This window comes from Strigops habroptila, chromosome 18, assembly GCF_004027225.2.
Source record: "Strigops habroptila isolate Jane chromosome 18, bStrHab1.2.pri, whole genome shotgun sequence".
NCBI lineage: Eukaryota > Metazoa > Chordata > Aves > Psittaciformes > Psittacidae > Strigops > Strigops habroptila.
The window spans coordinates 1,250,429-1,267,279 of NC_044294.2; the positions used below are offsets into that span (position 1 = coordinate 1,250,429).

General features: G+C 46.8%; 1 protein-coding gene across 3 annotated transcripts; it reads left to right on the forward strand.

The window, feature by feature from the left end:
- The first annotated feature begins 12,856 nt into the window (after positions 1 to 12,856).
- Positions 12,857 to 16,279, forward strand: LOC115602305 (interleukin-20-like). 3 transcript variants are annotated; one of them, XM_030473287.1, is made up of 6 exons: positions 12,857 to 12,981; positions 13,524 to 13,707; positions 13,819 to 13,884; positions 14,762 to 14,914; positions 15,302 to 15,376; positions 15,481 to 16,279. In XM_030473287.1, the coding sequence occupies exons 2-6, from the start codon at positions 13,549 to 13,551 to the stop codon at positions 15,670 to 15,672; spliced, it is 645 nt and encodes a 214-aa protein (XP_030329147.1). In that variant the 5' UTR covers positions 12,857 to 12,981; positions 13,524 to 13,548; the 3' UTR covers positions 15,673 to 16,279. The 3 variants fall into 3 exon arrangements, with proteins under 3 accessions (XP_030329147.1, XP_030329146.1, XP_030329148.1); XM_030473286.1 differs by lacking the exon at positions 12,857 to 12,981 and having other exon boundaries at positions 13,415 to 13,707; XM_030473288.1 differs by lacking the exons at positions 12,857 to 12,981; positions 15,302 to 15,376 and having other exon boundaries at positions 13,415 to 13,707.
- The last annotated feature ends 572 nt before the right edge of the window (positions 16,280 to 16,851 follow it).

A 16,851-nucleotide genomic window follows, 5' to 3' on the forward strand; every position in this document is an offset into this window, starting at 1 on the left:
AAAATGCAAAGTACTGTTTGTTACCGTATGTTCAGATGCATTTTGATTGTATTTTTAGGGGTGGAAGAGAGGAATGTTTGGTGTACGTATGCATGAGTAAGAGTAAAGGGAGTGAACCATTAGTAATCAAAGGGTTTGAGGTGGAGACAACATGCGATTTTGTTTTGTTCTGATTTGTTTTCTTATTGTTGTTGATGCTACCCCTTCAGAGGAGCGGGGGAAGCCTGCTCCCGGTGAATCACTGCAGGCACACTTCTTCATCTGAATCACAGCGTGTGTCATTTATTTGGTGACCCATTTTTCTTCCCCTGCTCTAATGCAGCAGTGCGGTTTCTCCCCCTGGCCACCAGCAGAAGCTATGAGAAAGGAGAGGAGTAAGCACAGTAGATGGCTCAGACAAAACTGAGTAGTTTTAAACTCGACCTGTTTCCGCTGGAAGGATCCCACCTTTCCCTGCTTCCCCGCTGGCTCCCATCCAGGGAGATGTTTTGCTTCTTTCATAGAATCATGGAATGGTTTGGGTTGAAGGGACCTTAAAGCTCAGCCAGTTCCAAGCCCCTGCCATGAGCAGGGACACCTTCCACTAGAGCAGGTTGCTCCAAGCCCCTGTGTCCAACCTGACCTTGAACACTGCCAGGGATGAGGCAGCCACAGCTTCTCTGGGCACCCTGTGCCAGCACCTCAGCACCCTCACAGGGAAGAGCTTCTGCCTCAGAGCTCATCTCAATCTCCCCTCTGGCAGGTTAAAGCCATTCCTGATTGACTCAAACTTTCTGATTAACTCCAACCTGCCACAGGTCAATAAAGCTTCATTGCTGAGACCTGGATGGCTGTTTAGGTTTCATCCAGGCATTAAAACTGATGTGTTAAGGCCTGTGTGTGAGATGCTGTCAGGAGGCAGTGCCTTGGAGTGGGTCTGCATGCAGCCTGGAGTTTAGCGTGGAGCTAAACTGGCTCCCTTCAGTGAAGGCTGCAGCCCCAGGCATATCTCTGTAACCCAGCTCCCCTGCAGCAAAGGGAGCACTCTCAGCCGCATCTACAGGCTCAGGTGCTGGTTTTTTTGTGAGATCTGAGCAAAGGGTCTTTGGCCACATGGGAATCTCGTCTGCAGAGGCTGGTGCAGCCATGGCATGGCACTCAGAGCCCTCCTTCCTTCCTTCCTGCCAAGGAGCTGAGCTCTCATTTCCAAACCTCTCCTATTTTGAGCAACCTGTGTGTCTCCATGAGGTCATTTCAGTTTGCCACCCAGAACGTGCAGAGCTGTTCTCCGTCTTGCGCAATTCCCTCCTCTCCGTTTTGGAACCTGCTTTGTGTTTGTTTTTTGGTACAAGCGTAAGCCAGATGTGTCCATTCCACAAAGGAAACTCTGGCCTGCACAGGGTCGATACTCTGCTATGTTTACCTGCATTTCCTTTGCCATGTCAGAGATCTTGACGGTGCAGTTTCGCTTTGACTCACTTGTGCTTACTGCTGTGGAAAGGCATTGACTCCGCAACACTACGAAGCGGTTGCATGAATGAATAAAGCACCTTTTCCTAAAGAGTGTCCGGGGGATGTGGGTGTATTTCTAAACCCTTTAGGAAACAGCTTTCATGTTTGCCAAGAAGATCGTTTCAGGAAGGAAAGTGTGTTACTCAAAAGCCATTCATGCACTTTTACCCCACCTCCCACCAACTTCTATGAGTGGTGTGGTTCTCAAGAAATACTCCTCAGGACAAGCAGAATTGCCTTTCTGCAGTAAAACAGAGACATTCAGGCAAATGCTTTTTCCCCACAGCATGACATGTGGAAAGGTTTGTCCTGGATGTGGTCCTGGGCAGCCTGCACTAGTTGGGCTTGGGCTCTGCAGGGGTCCTGTCCTCTGGAGCAAGGTGGCATCTCATGCTTTGTATTAAAGGGGCTGCCTGTGTGTGTAGCTTTCTTAGAATCATAGAATAGTTTGGGTTGGAAGGGACCTTCAAAGGTCATCTAGTCCAACCCTCTGTAATAAGCAGGGACATAGTCAACTAGATCAGGTTCACCAGAAATGCATCCAGCCTGGCCATGGATGTCTCCAGGGTTGTCTCTTATGTTCGTGAGCAACATGTGGGCAAGCTTTTACATTTTGTTCCCCTTTTTGTTCTCTGTCATTGCTTTCGGACAAAGGACCACTGTGTATTTTATGCACTATTCTAGATAGAGCTTGGAGGATCCCCTCGATTTCCAGGCTCTCATAATGGTGTATTTCTTTCTTTCCTTTTCAGAAATTCCCCATTTCTCATCCCTCTGCAGGCAGTGACGCTCTGGGGAAGCAGGGATGTGGTGACTTTCTAGTCACCTTGTGCGAAGAGCGGTTTTGAAGCAATGGCATTTGCCCTCTCGGCAGCCCCGTTGCCGATGACTAACAGTTCCTGATGGGTGAAGCATACAGTGGACTGCTTATTTTTGCTGGCAAGGCATGACGTTGGATTTCTCACTTCTGGAAAGCTGCTTTCTAGCACCCTTGCCAAGATTTACAATGTGACTCATCATCAACCTCAACAGGTAAATCCCAAATTACTCTTTGGAAATGTAAGCAATGTCATCGTGTGTCTTCTGACATCTAAGTGTCCAGAAATAGGTTATTAATCATGAATAGAATGTGGTGATCTCTACTGTGACTTCTAGTATGACGTAGAGGGAACCTTACATAAGTTCTTAGCAGGTCCAGAACTTCCATTTGATCTAAATGAAGCTGAAATTGTCACCTGAAAGCATCAAGTAATGGAGACTCCCTCCCATGTGTAGATTCATTGTTTGGGCAATTAACTTACCTGAGAAGTATTTGCACTCTTTCAATTGCATACCTTATTGCTCTCTATAGCTACCTGGAAGCAGGTTGTAGTGAAATGGGTGTCAGTCTCTTCTCCCAAGTAACAAATGATAGGACAAGAAGAAATGGCCTCCAGTTGCGACAGAGAAAGTTTAGATTGGGTATTAGGAACAATTTCTTCATGGAAAGGCTTGTCAAGAACTGGAATAGGCTTCCTGGGGAAGTGCTGGAGTCACCGTCCCTAGGGGTATTGAAAAGACATGTAGATGTGGCACTAAAGGATATGATTCAGTGGTGGACTTGGCAGTTGGTTGGACTTGATGGCTTTAAAGGTTCTTTCCAACCTAAATGATAATGCGATTTTAGGATTCTAATGAAGCTTTCTCAGCTGAGTTTGTTTGCAGGTAAGTTAAAGAAGGTAAAAGTATGCAAAACCCCGTGAATATATGGTCCATTTTGTCTTACCCAAATACCTCTTGCACTGCCTTTTTTTTTGAGCATTCTACAAAGGCAATTCTGAGCAACTCCTCTCTTGAACAGATCATTTCGCAAGTGCTGTTCTGATGAGGTTCTAGTTTTAGTATTACTGGCATGTATGGATCTTCTGGAGAATATTGTCTTTGTCATGATTTAACATCAACTCTCTGACCAATAATACAAGTACAAGTTATTTATAGTTATGAATGGTCATAAGATAGAAAGTGGTTATCATGGTTTGAGAAATCAGATAGTGCAAACCAGCTGCTCGGAAGTGTAACGTGACCGGCAGGGTGAAATACGGAGGCAGCTTCACTCACTTTCCACAAAGCCAAACACAGGCTGGGTCACTCTGTGCTGGAGTTTTGGGGTGGTTTTTCACATGGTGCTGAGGTGTTGGGAAATCCTGGGCTTTCTTGTCCACCCCACGCCACGCTGGTAAGCACATGCCATGGTTGTCAATGCCACACGTGATGATGGCACATGGTGCTCTGAGGGGTGCTGCAGCATCCCTGGTGCTGCCGGGGGGTTTCCCACATACCTCCACTGTGGCTTTCTGCTCCGAAATCGTTGGTGTGATAGCACTGTGGCCCCTGGGACTCCCCTGTGAGCCATTCTGTCCGGGATGAAGCCCAAGCTCAGAGCAGTGTGTTACTCAACCAGAGAAGACATACCGATAGCTGTATTCAACTTGGAGATTTTGGAGGCTCCTCTGACAAGCCCAGGGCAAAGAGAACAATTTTCATGATGCAGATTCTCAGAACAATCAGCTACTGACACTGCCTTTTCAGAGAAAACCTGCAATAAAATAGAATTGCTAGAAAGTCTTTTTATTTTTTCTTTTTTTCCATGGAATTTGCTTATTTTAAGTTGAGGACTTTCTAATGAACAGCCTCAGCACATCCAGATGTGCCACGGGGAGGGGGAGGAAGAATGATCTGAGATTGATCTCAGCTATGTAAGCAGAGATTCCATCAGATGTGCTTTTCAGCAGTTTCAGAGGGTTTCGTTTCCAACTTTGTACCTCCCTGTGTTCAGATCCCCCTTCTGTTTGCTCTTTTCTTCTTTTATTTTACAGTGAGGGGGTGATACAACCTGGCTCTTTCTCCTGGAGGTATCTTAAGTACTCAGACCCAAAATAAACATGAACTTGAGTTATGAAAGCAGTGAAGTTTAGCAGATTGAAAAGCTATTGCTGAAATTGTCTTGCTCCCACGGGTATGACCTGCTCCACTCCGTGGGAGCTAGGGTGTCTGCTCTATGTCTGCTCAGTGCTTCCCCAATTTCTCAGGTTTCTCTTTTCATGGAAAACTGAGGAAGATTCGGCAATGGCATCAGGCACTTTTGTCCCATTATTGTTTGTTGCTTTCTGTGGAGGTTTTGAGGGTTGTAACTAGGAAGTGGAAGATAAATGCGAATGGTGGAAAACCCCTCTCACTGAAAATGGTGTTAAAAACAGAAGAAGAAAAGAAGATCTGAAGCAAACTTCCTCTGCTGGCTGTCTCCTGCCTTTCGGGAAGGGAGGGATGGGCATTTCATTGCCTGCTCCTCGGAAGAGGCTGGCAGCATGTGTTTGCTGAAAATATTAACTCAAATGTAAGAGCCACAATCATAGAATGAATCATGAATCCTAGAATGGTTTGGGTTGAAGGGAGCTGGGTTGAAGGGAGCTTAAAGCTCCTCCAGTTCCAACCCCTGCCACAGGCAGGGACACCTTCCACTAGAGGAGGTTGCTCCAAGCCCCTGTGTCCAACCTGGCCTTGAACACTGCCAGGGATGGGGCAGCCACAGCTTCTCTGGGCACCCTGTGCCAGCGCCTCAGCACCCTCACAGGGAAGAACTTCTGCCTCAGAGCTCATCTCAATCTCCCCTCTGGCAGGTTAAAGCCATTCCCCTTGTCCTGTTCCTCCAGGCCCTTGTCAAAAGTCCCTTGCAATGCCCCTGAAGTCTTGAGTTTTCCACTGAGATCAGAGGACACTTTGGTGTGTGTCCTCCAGCTGCCTGGGATGTGGTGGGAATGGTGATCTCCTGCAGTCAAACTGATGCTTCCCATGTGTTCATTGCTGCAGGACATGTGTTACCAAATAGAGTAGGAAATAAGGAAGCTGAGCGGCTGTGAGTGCCAGCAAGAGCTCTTTCTGCTGTCTTTACACTCCCCATCCTTACCCTCACCCTTGAGCTGGGGCCCTTGGGGTGCCTCCACACAGGTTCTCTATTCATCCAGCACCAATGAAACCAGCTTCAGCCCCTCATAGTTGTGAAATTGAGACTGATTCAAGTCCCGAGCTAAGATGTACTCAGGGCAACATTAACCAAGGCAAAACCGAAACCTGTGTTCAGGAGCTGGGTTATGTACAGAATCCACAGCTAATGTACTGGTGCGTAAGCTCCAGTTTTGGTGAAAGCTAAATCTAAGCCAGCTCTGACTCGCTATTGGGGTGATTCATTTGCTCCCCAGATCATTCAAAACCTGAGCTGATAGCAGCGAGCACTCAGTTTTTTCTCTATCAGGCATCATTTATTGCCTGCACCATCAGCATGTTTCACCCCCTGGGTAAACCCAGATGCTGAGGGGTTCAAATCTCTTGTTCAAAGCCCAGGCCAAGCCCAGGTTTCTAACAAATGCCTGTGTGACTTTGGCTGTTGCATTAGTTTCTAGTTCTTCCAAAAATCAGGATGGGAGGAACACGAGAGCTGGGTGATAGGACCATGCATTTCAGCAGACCTTGGCCTGGTACCTGCTGGCATGGTGTTGGTGCTGCTGACAGCAGATGGGATGGATGTTTCTCTCTCCTGGGCATTGCTGTGATTATCCAAAAAGCCACACCATGCAGAGCTCTGTCTGAAGCTTTGGAGGAGGAATTGGGAGTGCTTTGACATTCCCACAAGAAGCAGCCCCTCTGCTAGCTGTGCCTTGTGTATGTTAAAGCCTTTGCCCTGCTATTGGTTAACTGGGAGTGCAGATGATTAACCCAGATCACTGTCCCCGTGCTATTGTTCTGTTCTGTGTGGTTATTCTTTGTTTTCAATCCCTATGTGCTGCAGACAGTGCCTGCAAACTGGTGCCATGTTCTCTGCCTGTTCATTTGGATGCTCAAAGAACTTCGTGTTTGGTTTTCCTCAACATTAACAACCCTTTTCCAAAGAAAAGCTCATTGGTGGGGAGCAGCACTCCAGAACTGCCCGCACAAGCTTCTGTGAGTCATGGGAGCATCCATGGGCTTCAGCTGCGGATCCCCTGGCTCACTATGGAAAATCCCTATCCTTGGAATAAGCTATTTTCTTCAATTTTAGCTAATTCTATTTTCATCTCCTCTTTGATTCTCTGGCTCATGTCTGTCTTAGATTGTCCACTTCCCAAGGTGCAAACTTGCTCAATCAACAGCATAACCCCATCTCCACAGTACCCTAGGAACAAGTGAAGCATCATGTTGGCAGGTAATGTGAATTCTGAGTGTAGTGTTAAATGCAGGAGAGAAAAAGGTTAAAAATCAGAAGCAAACATAGGAAACAAATCTAAATTGCACAGGAGTTTCTCGTGGGGTTTCGAAGTGGAAGATTGATGTGCTTAGAGCATTTTTCACGTGCACTGATCACAGCCATCTCCCTCGGAAGGACCTTTCAAGACAGTTTCGTTTCTCTGTGCAATCTTGGTCCCCCAGCAGCCCTTGCAGGCCAGCAAGGTGCTTCTCAGACAGCTCAAATCTGGACTGTGCTTCAGTGTTTTCTATACTTCAGCATTGCTTAGAGAAGCCCAACTGCTAATATGTCAGATGCCCACATCAAAAACTTCTGAAACCTTCTGGGAACTGAAAAATCCTCATTCATTAAAGCCTGTGTTTAACCTCATTGGCAGATTTGAGTCTTTGAAACATAGAGAATCCCAGCCTGGTTTGTGGTGAAGGAACCTTAAAGCTCCTCCAGTTCCAACCCCTGCCACGGGCAGGGACACCTTCCACTAGAGCAGGTTGCTCCAAGCCCCTGTGTCCAACCTGGCCTTGAACACTGCCAGGGATGGGGCAGCCACAGCTTCTCTGGGCACCCTGTGCCAGCGCCTCAGCACCCTCACAGGGAAGAGCTTCTGCCTCAGAGCTCATCTCAATCTCCCCTCTGGCAGGTTAAAGCCATTCCCCCTTGTCCTGTCCCTACAGGCCTTTGTCCAGAGCCCCTCTCCAGGTTTCTCTCCCAAGCAGTTGGAATCCAAACCTTTCAGATAACTCCTGGGCTCTTGCAGTTTTGGGAGTGAATATTTCCCAAGAGCAATTTGATTCTCCAACCAGATCCTGAATTGAGCAGGAATGCGTTGGCCTCCCTTGGGCTGTTCACTGGCATCACACAGAGCTCCTGCACATGCCTGGGTTTGAGCTGGACTTGGCCCTTTCTGAACACATACTTTGCAGAGGTGGCTGCTGAAGCCCAAGGGCTGGACAGTTGAAGGAACACTATGAAGAGCTGCTCTTTAGCAGTGTTATCAAACTGTAAAGACCTGTGATATGCGTTTCCCTTTGGGGAAGATGCCATTTATGATAACCTAAATATGAGTTCACATTTGATCAATACATGGTAAGCAAGTAGCTAACCTTTAAACCCCACTCCAGTGACTAAATGAATGGTTTTCTGCAGAACAGACGTGTTGGTGTGTGAGATCCTCCACCACGCTTTTCCGCTTCCACAAAGGTGAGTCTTAGAGGGGGAAAAAAACCCCAAAAGCACTATTTTTTGTACATGTTTCTTTACCCTTTTTGGGTGAAATCCTGGCTTGGCAGCGCTGCCAGTGGGTGAGTCACACAGATGAGTGTCATGTCTGCCTCATGAAGGTGGTGGCTGAGACAGTGCCATTTTCTGTGACATGGAGCTGGCTGAGGACATCCACAGTGAGGATGGGGTGAGCCTGGGGCCACCCACAGCAATGGGGTGATGCTCCCTGGGGCTGGTGGCTCTGTCCTGTCCCCTTTCTGATGAGACATGCACCTGGGGACATGCTGGGCTGGGCTGTAGGTAACAGGGGATGGCAGAAACAGCCTTAGAGCAACAGTCGTGGGTAATGCCCTACATCAGGATGGGGGACATTCTCCCTCAGCCCTGGAAAAGGAGCTGCTCTGCCTGCAAGGGGATGTCCTAAAGCTGCTGAGAGCCCCAAGAGGCACTTGGGAAGAGATCCTGAAAAACAGAAGTTTTGGGTGTCTCTTGAGCTGGGATGAATAAAAGCTGCGTTTCCTTAAGCTGAGCCAGTGCTTTGCTCCCTAAAAGGCAGTATTGAGAGTCTGACTTTCAGAGCTGTTCAAGCGGTTATGGTTAGAAACGTGACTGAGGAGAGGGCACATGATGTACCACATCGATCAGGCAATAACTGCGCCGAGTTGTTTTCTGAGTCATTTGTTGAGTTTACTGAGAAAAACAATTCTTTCTTCTCACTTTTGTCAGCAGCATTGCAGACAAAATGCAAAGAGCTGGGGCTGAACGAGTGCAGGGCTGGGGAGTCTGCTCACTGCCTATGGTTCCACCAGGGAAACTCAGCAGCCACTCCCAGCACTGCTCCAGCATCATGGATTCGCTTCCCATAAGTTTCTGTGATGCTGCTCGGCATCATCCAGTGCTGAGCTGACTTTATTCATTCCAAACAGCCAAAAGCTTTCGGTTTATCCAGCTCCTGGTTTCTGTCAGTAACGAACTGTGCTAATGAACACAGAGAAGAACAGCCAGGCTTTGGGAGGCTTCACTTGTCAGTGTAGAAGCTAATGGGAAGAGTGATAACGGGGCAATGACACCCATCTGGGTGCTGGTGTGAATCCCTGGGGTTCAAGAGGACCATGCCAGGTTATCACTTGTTCAAACGGGATTTGAAATGGGCTCTGGATTGGAGGGCCAGGTGGTTGTTTGACAATTAACCTCTGATTTTTAAGGGGCTGCGAATGAGCACCGTTGCTGCAGTCAATCAGAGCACCCAGCTATGATTAGGGTAGGGCTGCCTGCCAATTCACACCGCTGCAAGTATATGAGAAATGGCTCTAGTGCATAAAACCCAAGTGGGTTTTTCTTCTGCTTGTGGAAACAGCATTATGGCCCTTTGGTGGGGGTTTTGGTGAGCTATAGGATTATCAGGAGAGATGTAAAATCCTACAAGCATTTTTGTTTCAGGCAGCTGAGCTAGGTTTTTTTGCAGATCTCTTCCTGAAGGATGTCAGGAAGAGTTCCTGAGCTCGGATGTTGTTGCCGAACTTTGTTATCAAGTCTCATTTTTTCCTTTATTAAGGTTACTGCAGGCATTTCTGTCATTCACTCTTCTGTCATTTCATATCTGAGATGCTGCTGTGAAAGATGGGTAGTGAAAAAGACTGCCAAACCAAGAATGGTCTGTAAAGCGTTGTCACAACTTTTTCTAGCAGGAAAGTACATTGAAATGCACTTATTGAAACCGGTACCTTATCACTCTGAAACACTTTACTGGAAACCTAGTGTCAACGTGTGCCTGTGGTCAGTTCTTGACAGCCTGGCTCCTTCACATAGCAACAGCTTGGTTATTTCATATTTTTAAGGATTTTTTTTTAGGATAAACTGAAAGCTTTTGGCTATTTGAAATGACTAAAGCCAGGTCAGCACCGGGTGATGCTGAGCAGCACTGCAGAAACTCGTGGGAAGCAGATTCATGATGCTGGAGCAGGGCTGGGAGCAGCTGCTGAGTTCCCTTGATGTAAGCGGCTGTCTGTGACTAAGTGTCTCATCTCCTGCCATGGACTCTCCAGGAACTTCTGCTTTGTTAGTCACTTCAGCAAGCCATATTTCTGGTGCTTTCTGCTGTTCCTGAGACATTGCTGCTACCCTAGCAGTGTAGCACAGTGGAATGATGTGATCCTTGGCAGGACCCAGGATCCAGAGCAATCACTCCTGGCAGCAGTCAGAGCTGCCAAGAGCTGGAGCAATCCAAGAGGGAGCTCCTAGAGTGGTTTTCCAGGGTGCATCGGGGACATTCCCTTTGGCCCCATGGAACTGCCAACCCCTTTTGTGCCTTTTTGAGTTGTATCACTGCAGATGTGAGTCCATCAGTCAAGCTAATGATAAATGGGGCTTAGTTCTGAATTCCCTAGCATGGTGGCAGCTGTCTAACAATCCTCTGTGCTGCCTTTGCTTGTTATTTGGGTTGTAACCACTTTTGGAGTGCCTACCATAAAATCCCAAGGGAGGAGCCCTCTCCCGTTGGCTGGAAGGGTTCCCAGGGAGAGTACCACTTCCCTGCTCCCTGCACACTCCCAACTCTGCAGTACCCAAAAGACTTAATTATTCAGAGAGTGCCTGAGGGAGTCAGTTCCCATTTTACCATCTGAGCTCATCTGCATCGTCACGCTGCTGTGGTTCAGAAATCCCTATTTCTCCTTTTCCTCTTCCTTCCCAGAACATATGAGGAACAGCTTGCTGTTTTATTGAGGCTATTTCCATGGCAGGCAGATGAAAACCTCCCTTAGGCAGGCTGTTGGGAAAGCCAAGCCTGGGCGATTCGCTTCCACTGGGACTTGGTCCAACACATGCCGAGATCCCTGCTGATGCCATCCCATCTGCTACATAAAGTGAGGGTTCTGGACCTCCCACAGATCCAGCACTTGGGGTAATCAATCTCCATCATTGCACATATACTTAAAAACCCCAAATGAAACCTATTTGGATGGTTTCCCCCTGTGCTGCTGTGGTTATTCTCCTCCTTGCCCTTACGGCAACGGTCACGCTATTGCCTCTGCTTTGCAAATGGTCAGTGACAGGATGGAGAAGCCAAGGGGCGCCCACCCAGGACCATGCAGAGGTCTATAATGCAACAAGGCCCTGGACCCTGCTTATAGGACATTTCTCTCCCATTTCTGTATCACCTCAGCATCTTTCCTTCACCAGCCTAGCAAATTTTACCCCACGGCTGTAGCCTGGTGGCATTTGGCTGACCTGAGAGTCAGCTCAGTTACCAACAGGAACAAAACCTAAGAAAGAAGAAATCTCTTCTTGTCATCTGCAATTTACATAGTGAACTAAGAACTCATTGACTCTTCCCTGCTTTCCTCACCAAGGCTGGGTGTGCGCCAGGCACCTGGGAACGCTGCAGTGCAGCTTCCTCTGCTCCAAGCGAAACTTTTGCTGCAATTCCAGGCAGCAGCTGGGAATTGGGGGAGGAAGGCAGAGATTAACAGCCTTGTGCTGCTGAGAATCCCTCCGACACCTCAGCATGGGCAAATGCAACCTGCTGCAGATTTGGACCTGCCTTTTGGCTCTTTGACAGTGTGAAGGCACAGGGGTGAGGGAGGCATGTTTGCTGCATTTGGGGTAGTTTCAGCAATACTATATGCAATCCTGTGACTAGCCTGGGCATAAAGTCTATTTGCCTAGATGAGGGATATATGCTCAACATCGAGCTTGGTTATCAATAAATTACTCACCCAGCAAATCTTTATAGAACAGCCCTAGCCCACAGGCAGTGGCACACAACATACACTTGCATTGCAACAGCCACACACTCAGGCTGCTGCTCTCACTCAGAGAGAGGTGTTTTGCCACCTCCATGCCCTCTAAGTCCATCTGACCTCCCCTCCTGGGTACAGGTAGTTCAAGCAGGTTTTATACTGCTCTTTTTTGTTTGTATATTGAACTTTCCTATCACCAGAAACAACCAAACTGGCCTCAGAGCCAACAGCATGGTGAACCAGCCTGGCTTTTGCACCAGTAGTGCCACATTCATGTGGCAACATGCCTCAGCTGGCAAACCTGGATCCCTGGGGACAGTCTGGATCTGAAACGTTGATATGAGAACGTGCCTGGTCTGCTCAAGGGCCTTGTCTGCATCAGTTCTGCTCAGCAGCTGATGCTTGCGGCAGGGTAATCATAGGCTTTGCAGTCAAAGTCTTTGCTGGTGGGTAAAACGTTTCTGCTGCTGCTGGGCTGGTGGATGTTCAAAGGTTTGAATGAGATTTCTGTCCTTCTGCAGGGTGATAACTTCAGACTGTGCATTGTGATCACCCGTGGTCCTGAAAACCAAGTGGCTTCTGGCTGTGTCACCCCAAAGCCCTGCCTCTTGTACCTGCACATCTCTGGTCTCCTCACCAAGGACATGCCAATGGAGATGAGGTTCATCCACCTGAGGAGCAAGCCTGAGAGCAGGGCTCCCTTTACCTGGCAGGTGAAGGCCCCATGTGCCAGGACAGTGATGGAGAAAGGTCTTGCCAACTTTCTGAGTCATGCTACTTTTACTAGCTCACCGTTGTGTCCTATTGCCAGGAGCCCTGGGCTGTTTGGACCACTGGCATCGAGGAGGGGTGCCACTCAACTTCCCTCATCCCAGCGCCTCTGTGATGAGCTGGGAATGGCTCCTCTCCAGGAAGGGCTTGGCTATGGGGTCTATGCTGGGGGGAGGAATCAAGCTTGGCTTTTTGGGGATGTAACCCCTATGATGGTCCCTCCTTTTGGCCGCATCCTTCTTCCCAAAGAGAAGATGACGTGACAATGCCAAGATTTCCCGTCTCTGTAGGTGAGGGAAGCGCCTGTGGGTGAGGGAGCTGGTCCCTTTCACTAGCTCATTAATTCAGTAAATTACAAAGGGAAATACATGCTGGGAAAAGCAAGGAAAATTCCAAAACTTAATCCAAGAGTTATTTCCTCCTGATACCTGGATAAAACCGTATTCTCCGGAGCTCTCCAGGTCAGAATCCAGCGAGACGGGTGAACCTACATCATAGCAAGAGGTAAAACACATTTGCTCTATGTGCTTATGCGTATTCCCTTGTATTCTTATAACGTGTCTCTAAAAGGGTTTTCTGTTTTATTAATAACCTTAATTTTCAGTGCTAACACAACTTTCATTTGAAAGATGGTATTTCTGAGGGGAGGCATTTTCTTTTGGGATCAGACTTTGGGATCTGCTGCTCTTGGTTGCAGTTACCTCCTGCTGCTTCTGAGACAGGTGACTTTGAAAACTGTAATTTTTCTGTATTTACTTTCCTGATTAATCTTCTTTTGGAATAACTTTGTCTGTTTACATGCAATATTTAACTGCTTTTTTTTCTTTGTCTGCTTTTGGAATCTTCTGTTAAATATTTGGATTTATTTGATTTTCCCTCTTGCACATGAGGAAAAAAAAGAAATGGGTAGGAGATACTAGTCAGTGTGGGGGTTTTTAATACATGTGTGTATGTACCAGTGCTAGATAAAATACACATATTTTCACAAGCATCACAATTGTGTTACTTAGGAAAGATAGTGAGGCAATATTGTCTTCCTTGAACAGGTCTGTGCTGGCATTCTGCAGCAGCATGAAGGGATCCCACTTGTTCCTCTGCCTCTTCTCTGTATCATGCTGGTTGAATCTGATGCCGACATCTGGGAACAGAATCTTCCACTTTGGACGCTGCAGGGTTTCAATGAGCATGACTGAGATCAGGCTTGGCTTCACTGCAATTAAAGCCAGCATTGTAAGTATTGCTTCACACTCTTGTAGAGCTGGCTAAGCTCTTTAGCTGGTGGCTCCCGAAGCCCCTCTGGAGCCAGCATGTACATCACCATCTCTGTCTTCTCCCATGCAGCAAGCCAGAGACCCCATCAAGACCCTGAGCATTTTGTCGCACCCGCAATCCCTGCACAAGGTAAAGGTAGGTGTCCTTACAATGTCTCCAGTTCTTCTCTGGATGATGTTGGCCAGCTAGCACCCTGACACCAGTGATGAGGTGTACCAGCTCAGGGCATCTGGGGAAGTTGTTCAATACCATGACTTCTTCTAAGTTCCTGTGAAACACAGACACCGAGCAGGTCAGGGAGGGTATGGTGATGTGGGTCACGTATGGAAAAGGAGGTGGGTGTCCCACTGCTAGTTCATGCCCCAGGGCTTTCACCCTGATTGTCTTTCCAGGAATGGTGGGCAGAGATTTTCTTCTTGTTGTTACATGTGATGCTCCACTTAGAGAAGCCTTAGGTTCACTCCTCACCGGCTCAGTCAGCAGAGGCATAGCAAAGTGAATCAGGATTTGGGTGGAAAGCTATTAAAGAATCCAAAACTTGGTGAATGTGATCTTGGGAGGTGAAATATATTATAAACTAAGTATTATAAACTAAGTATTGTCCAGCTCCCTTACACTCTAAAGCACTAGACGTGGACCACTGCTTCCGGTCTCAGCCTCTAATACCTAGCTACATAATCATAGAGTGGTTTGGGTTGGAAGGGACCTTAGAGATAATCTAGTTCCAACCCCCTGCCATAGGCAGGAAAATCAGCTGTTTATTTTGTTGACTCAGTGTGACTTGCTGAGGATGGAATTCCTGGAAAAGCAGTCTAAAATAATTCCCTATGTATACAACCAGTTTACATCAAGCATCACTGAGAAAAGCTGTATATGAATCAAAACATACCCCTGTGCTCAGCTACCATGCTTGGTGTTAGAGATGGTTTATTCTAGATGCGGGCAGAAAGGTTGGGCATTATCTGTTTATGCACCTTGAAAGACCTTTTAGAAATGGATTTTATTCCTTTAGTCTTCAGATAGGTGCTGCATCACCCATCACCTCTTCAATTTCTACGTGGACAAAGTCTTCAAACACTGCAAGACTGAGGATTCATACATCAACCGAAAAATCAGCAGCATAGCCAACTCCTTCCTCAGCATGAAGAAGAAACTCAGGCAGTGTGTAAGTCTTGGGTATTGCTACAGCTTAGTTTCGTCTCCTAGTACTTGGTGTATAAATAAACCTAAACATTTTATAAAGATACAGGATCTTTATTTATAAGGATGGTTTTAACAAGGATACAAACAGCACGATGTGAAGAGTGCATCTGCTCACTGGGAAGTTTTTATACTTGCCCACTCATCAGCAAACTCCCACGTTAGTTCTCAAGAACAATATTTATCCTGTCCCTCTGCCTGTTGAAGTAAACTCTGTTCTTAGCTGAAGTCTGATTTAAGGACCTGCAGCCTTTTGCACAGATTAACAAGGTCTCAGGTTATAATTTCCATCTTCTCTCTGATTTTTTACAATTAACCCCTCAAATAAATGAATTCTATGTTATTTTTCTAGCATGAGCAAAACAAGTGCATGTGTGGAGAGGAATCCACTGAGAAATTTAAGCAAATACTTGCAAATTATGAAGGGGTAAGTTGATGATTAAGGCTTGTCATTAGTACAGATACTCAGATTCTCTTTACAGTGGGTTGTACTCATCTTTGCTTACAACTTGATCCTTTATATCCTTTCAGCTAAATGTCACATCTGCAGCAATTAAATCCCTGGGTGAGCTGGACATCCTACTAGACTGGATGGAGAAGTCTCAGAGAGCAGAACATGTTAACAACCCACCAACGGCTGGGACTAAGGAAGCTGCTGGGACATTGCACACTCCAGTGGTGAGCAGGAAGATAATGTGCTGCACCACTGCAGATTCCCACTGATTGCACCCCTGTTCAGTCAAACACTTGAGTGTTTTGCTAGCTGGGTACATAGGTGAATGTTTCAGCAGACCCTTGCATGAAGGTGGAAATATTGAGGTTGATCAGATAAGCACAGCACTCACTTAGCTGCCTTCTATCAAAGGATGCTCTCCAAGGGAAAATCTCCAAGGGTTTCTCTTGCTGCAGACATAAGCTGTGACCATTTAATAAAAATATTGTTTAAATTATCATTTTTTTTGTATAGGGAATGTATATTCATGAATGCTGGAATGACTCTGGTGTAGTTAATGCTGCAGAGCAGTGCTCGTAAATCTGGGCTCAGTCTTATGTGGCTGCTGTTGCTGCTGCTTGATCTGGCTGAAACGAGGTTCACAGGGTGCGAAATGCTTCCAAGAACAGGCCCTAGCAGGTATGTCAGGCCTTAGAAACCTGTGTTTCCTTTTGAGATCATATTTTGTGCCTCGTCAGTAAAAGAACCATTCGTACACAAGATATGTGGTTGCTTAATAGAAAAAGGTTCGTGTGTGTACCATGTAATTTACTGACAGCAGTAAGCTTTGTGGAAATCTGTTACAATTACTGTAAATAAACCCCACTTGAAACTGTGATGAGTCTGTCTGTCAAAATTCTGAGGAATTACATGTTTCTTGTTGATGAAACTTTCTGAATTCACTGGGGTGCCCTTTCATAGCAGGTACAGTCAGTCCTGGTAATGCAAACATCCCAGAGGTGATGCATCCTTCCTGGCGTGCCAGAGACAGCAAAGTTCAGACCGGAGTGATACTAAATCACCCCTACTTGTCCCTTAGACCATTTTTATTGCGCATTATGGTCTGTTTCCACTCATCTGGGGCTTTTTCAGGCACCATTGACTGCACATTGCTGGTACCCACTGGTTCCGCACGCACTAAATCCCTTTTCCACTGTGTTTTCCCACAAAGCATTAATACATAAATACATATTGCTGTAGTATCTGCAAATAGCAGAGGCCTAATGCATTAGTAAATGAACCAAGAGGACCCAAGTCCTCTCTCCATGCAGCCAGGAGGTGTTATGCACTCTTGGTGTCAGGGCCCAGGTAAATGCAGCCAGAGCAGATGGATGTTTATGTCCCTGGTAGCACTCTAATCCTAATATTTCACTTTATGAAGTCTTACTGCTACATTCATGAGACATAAA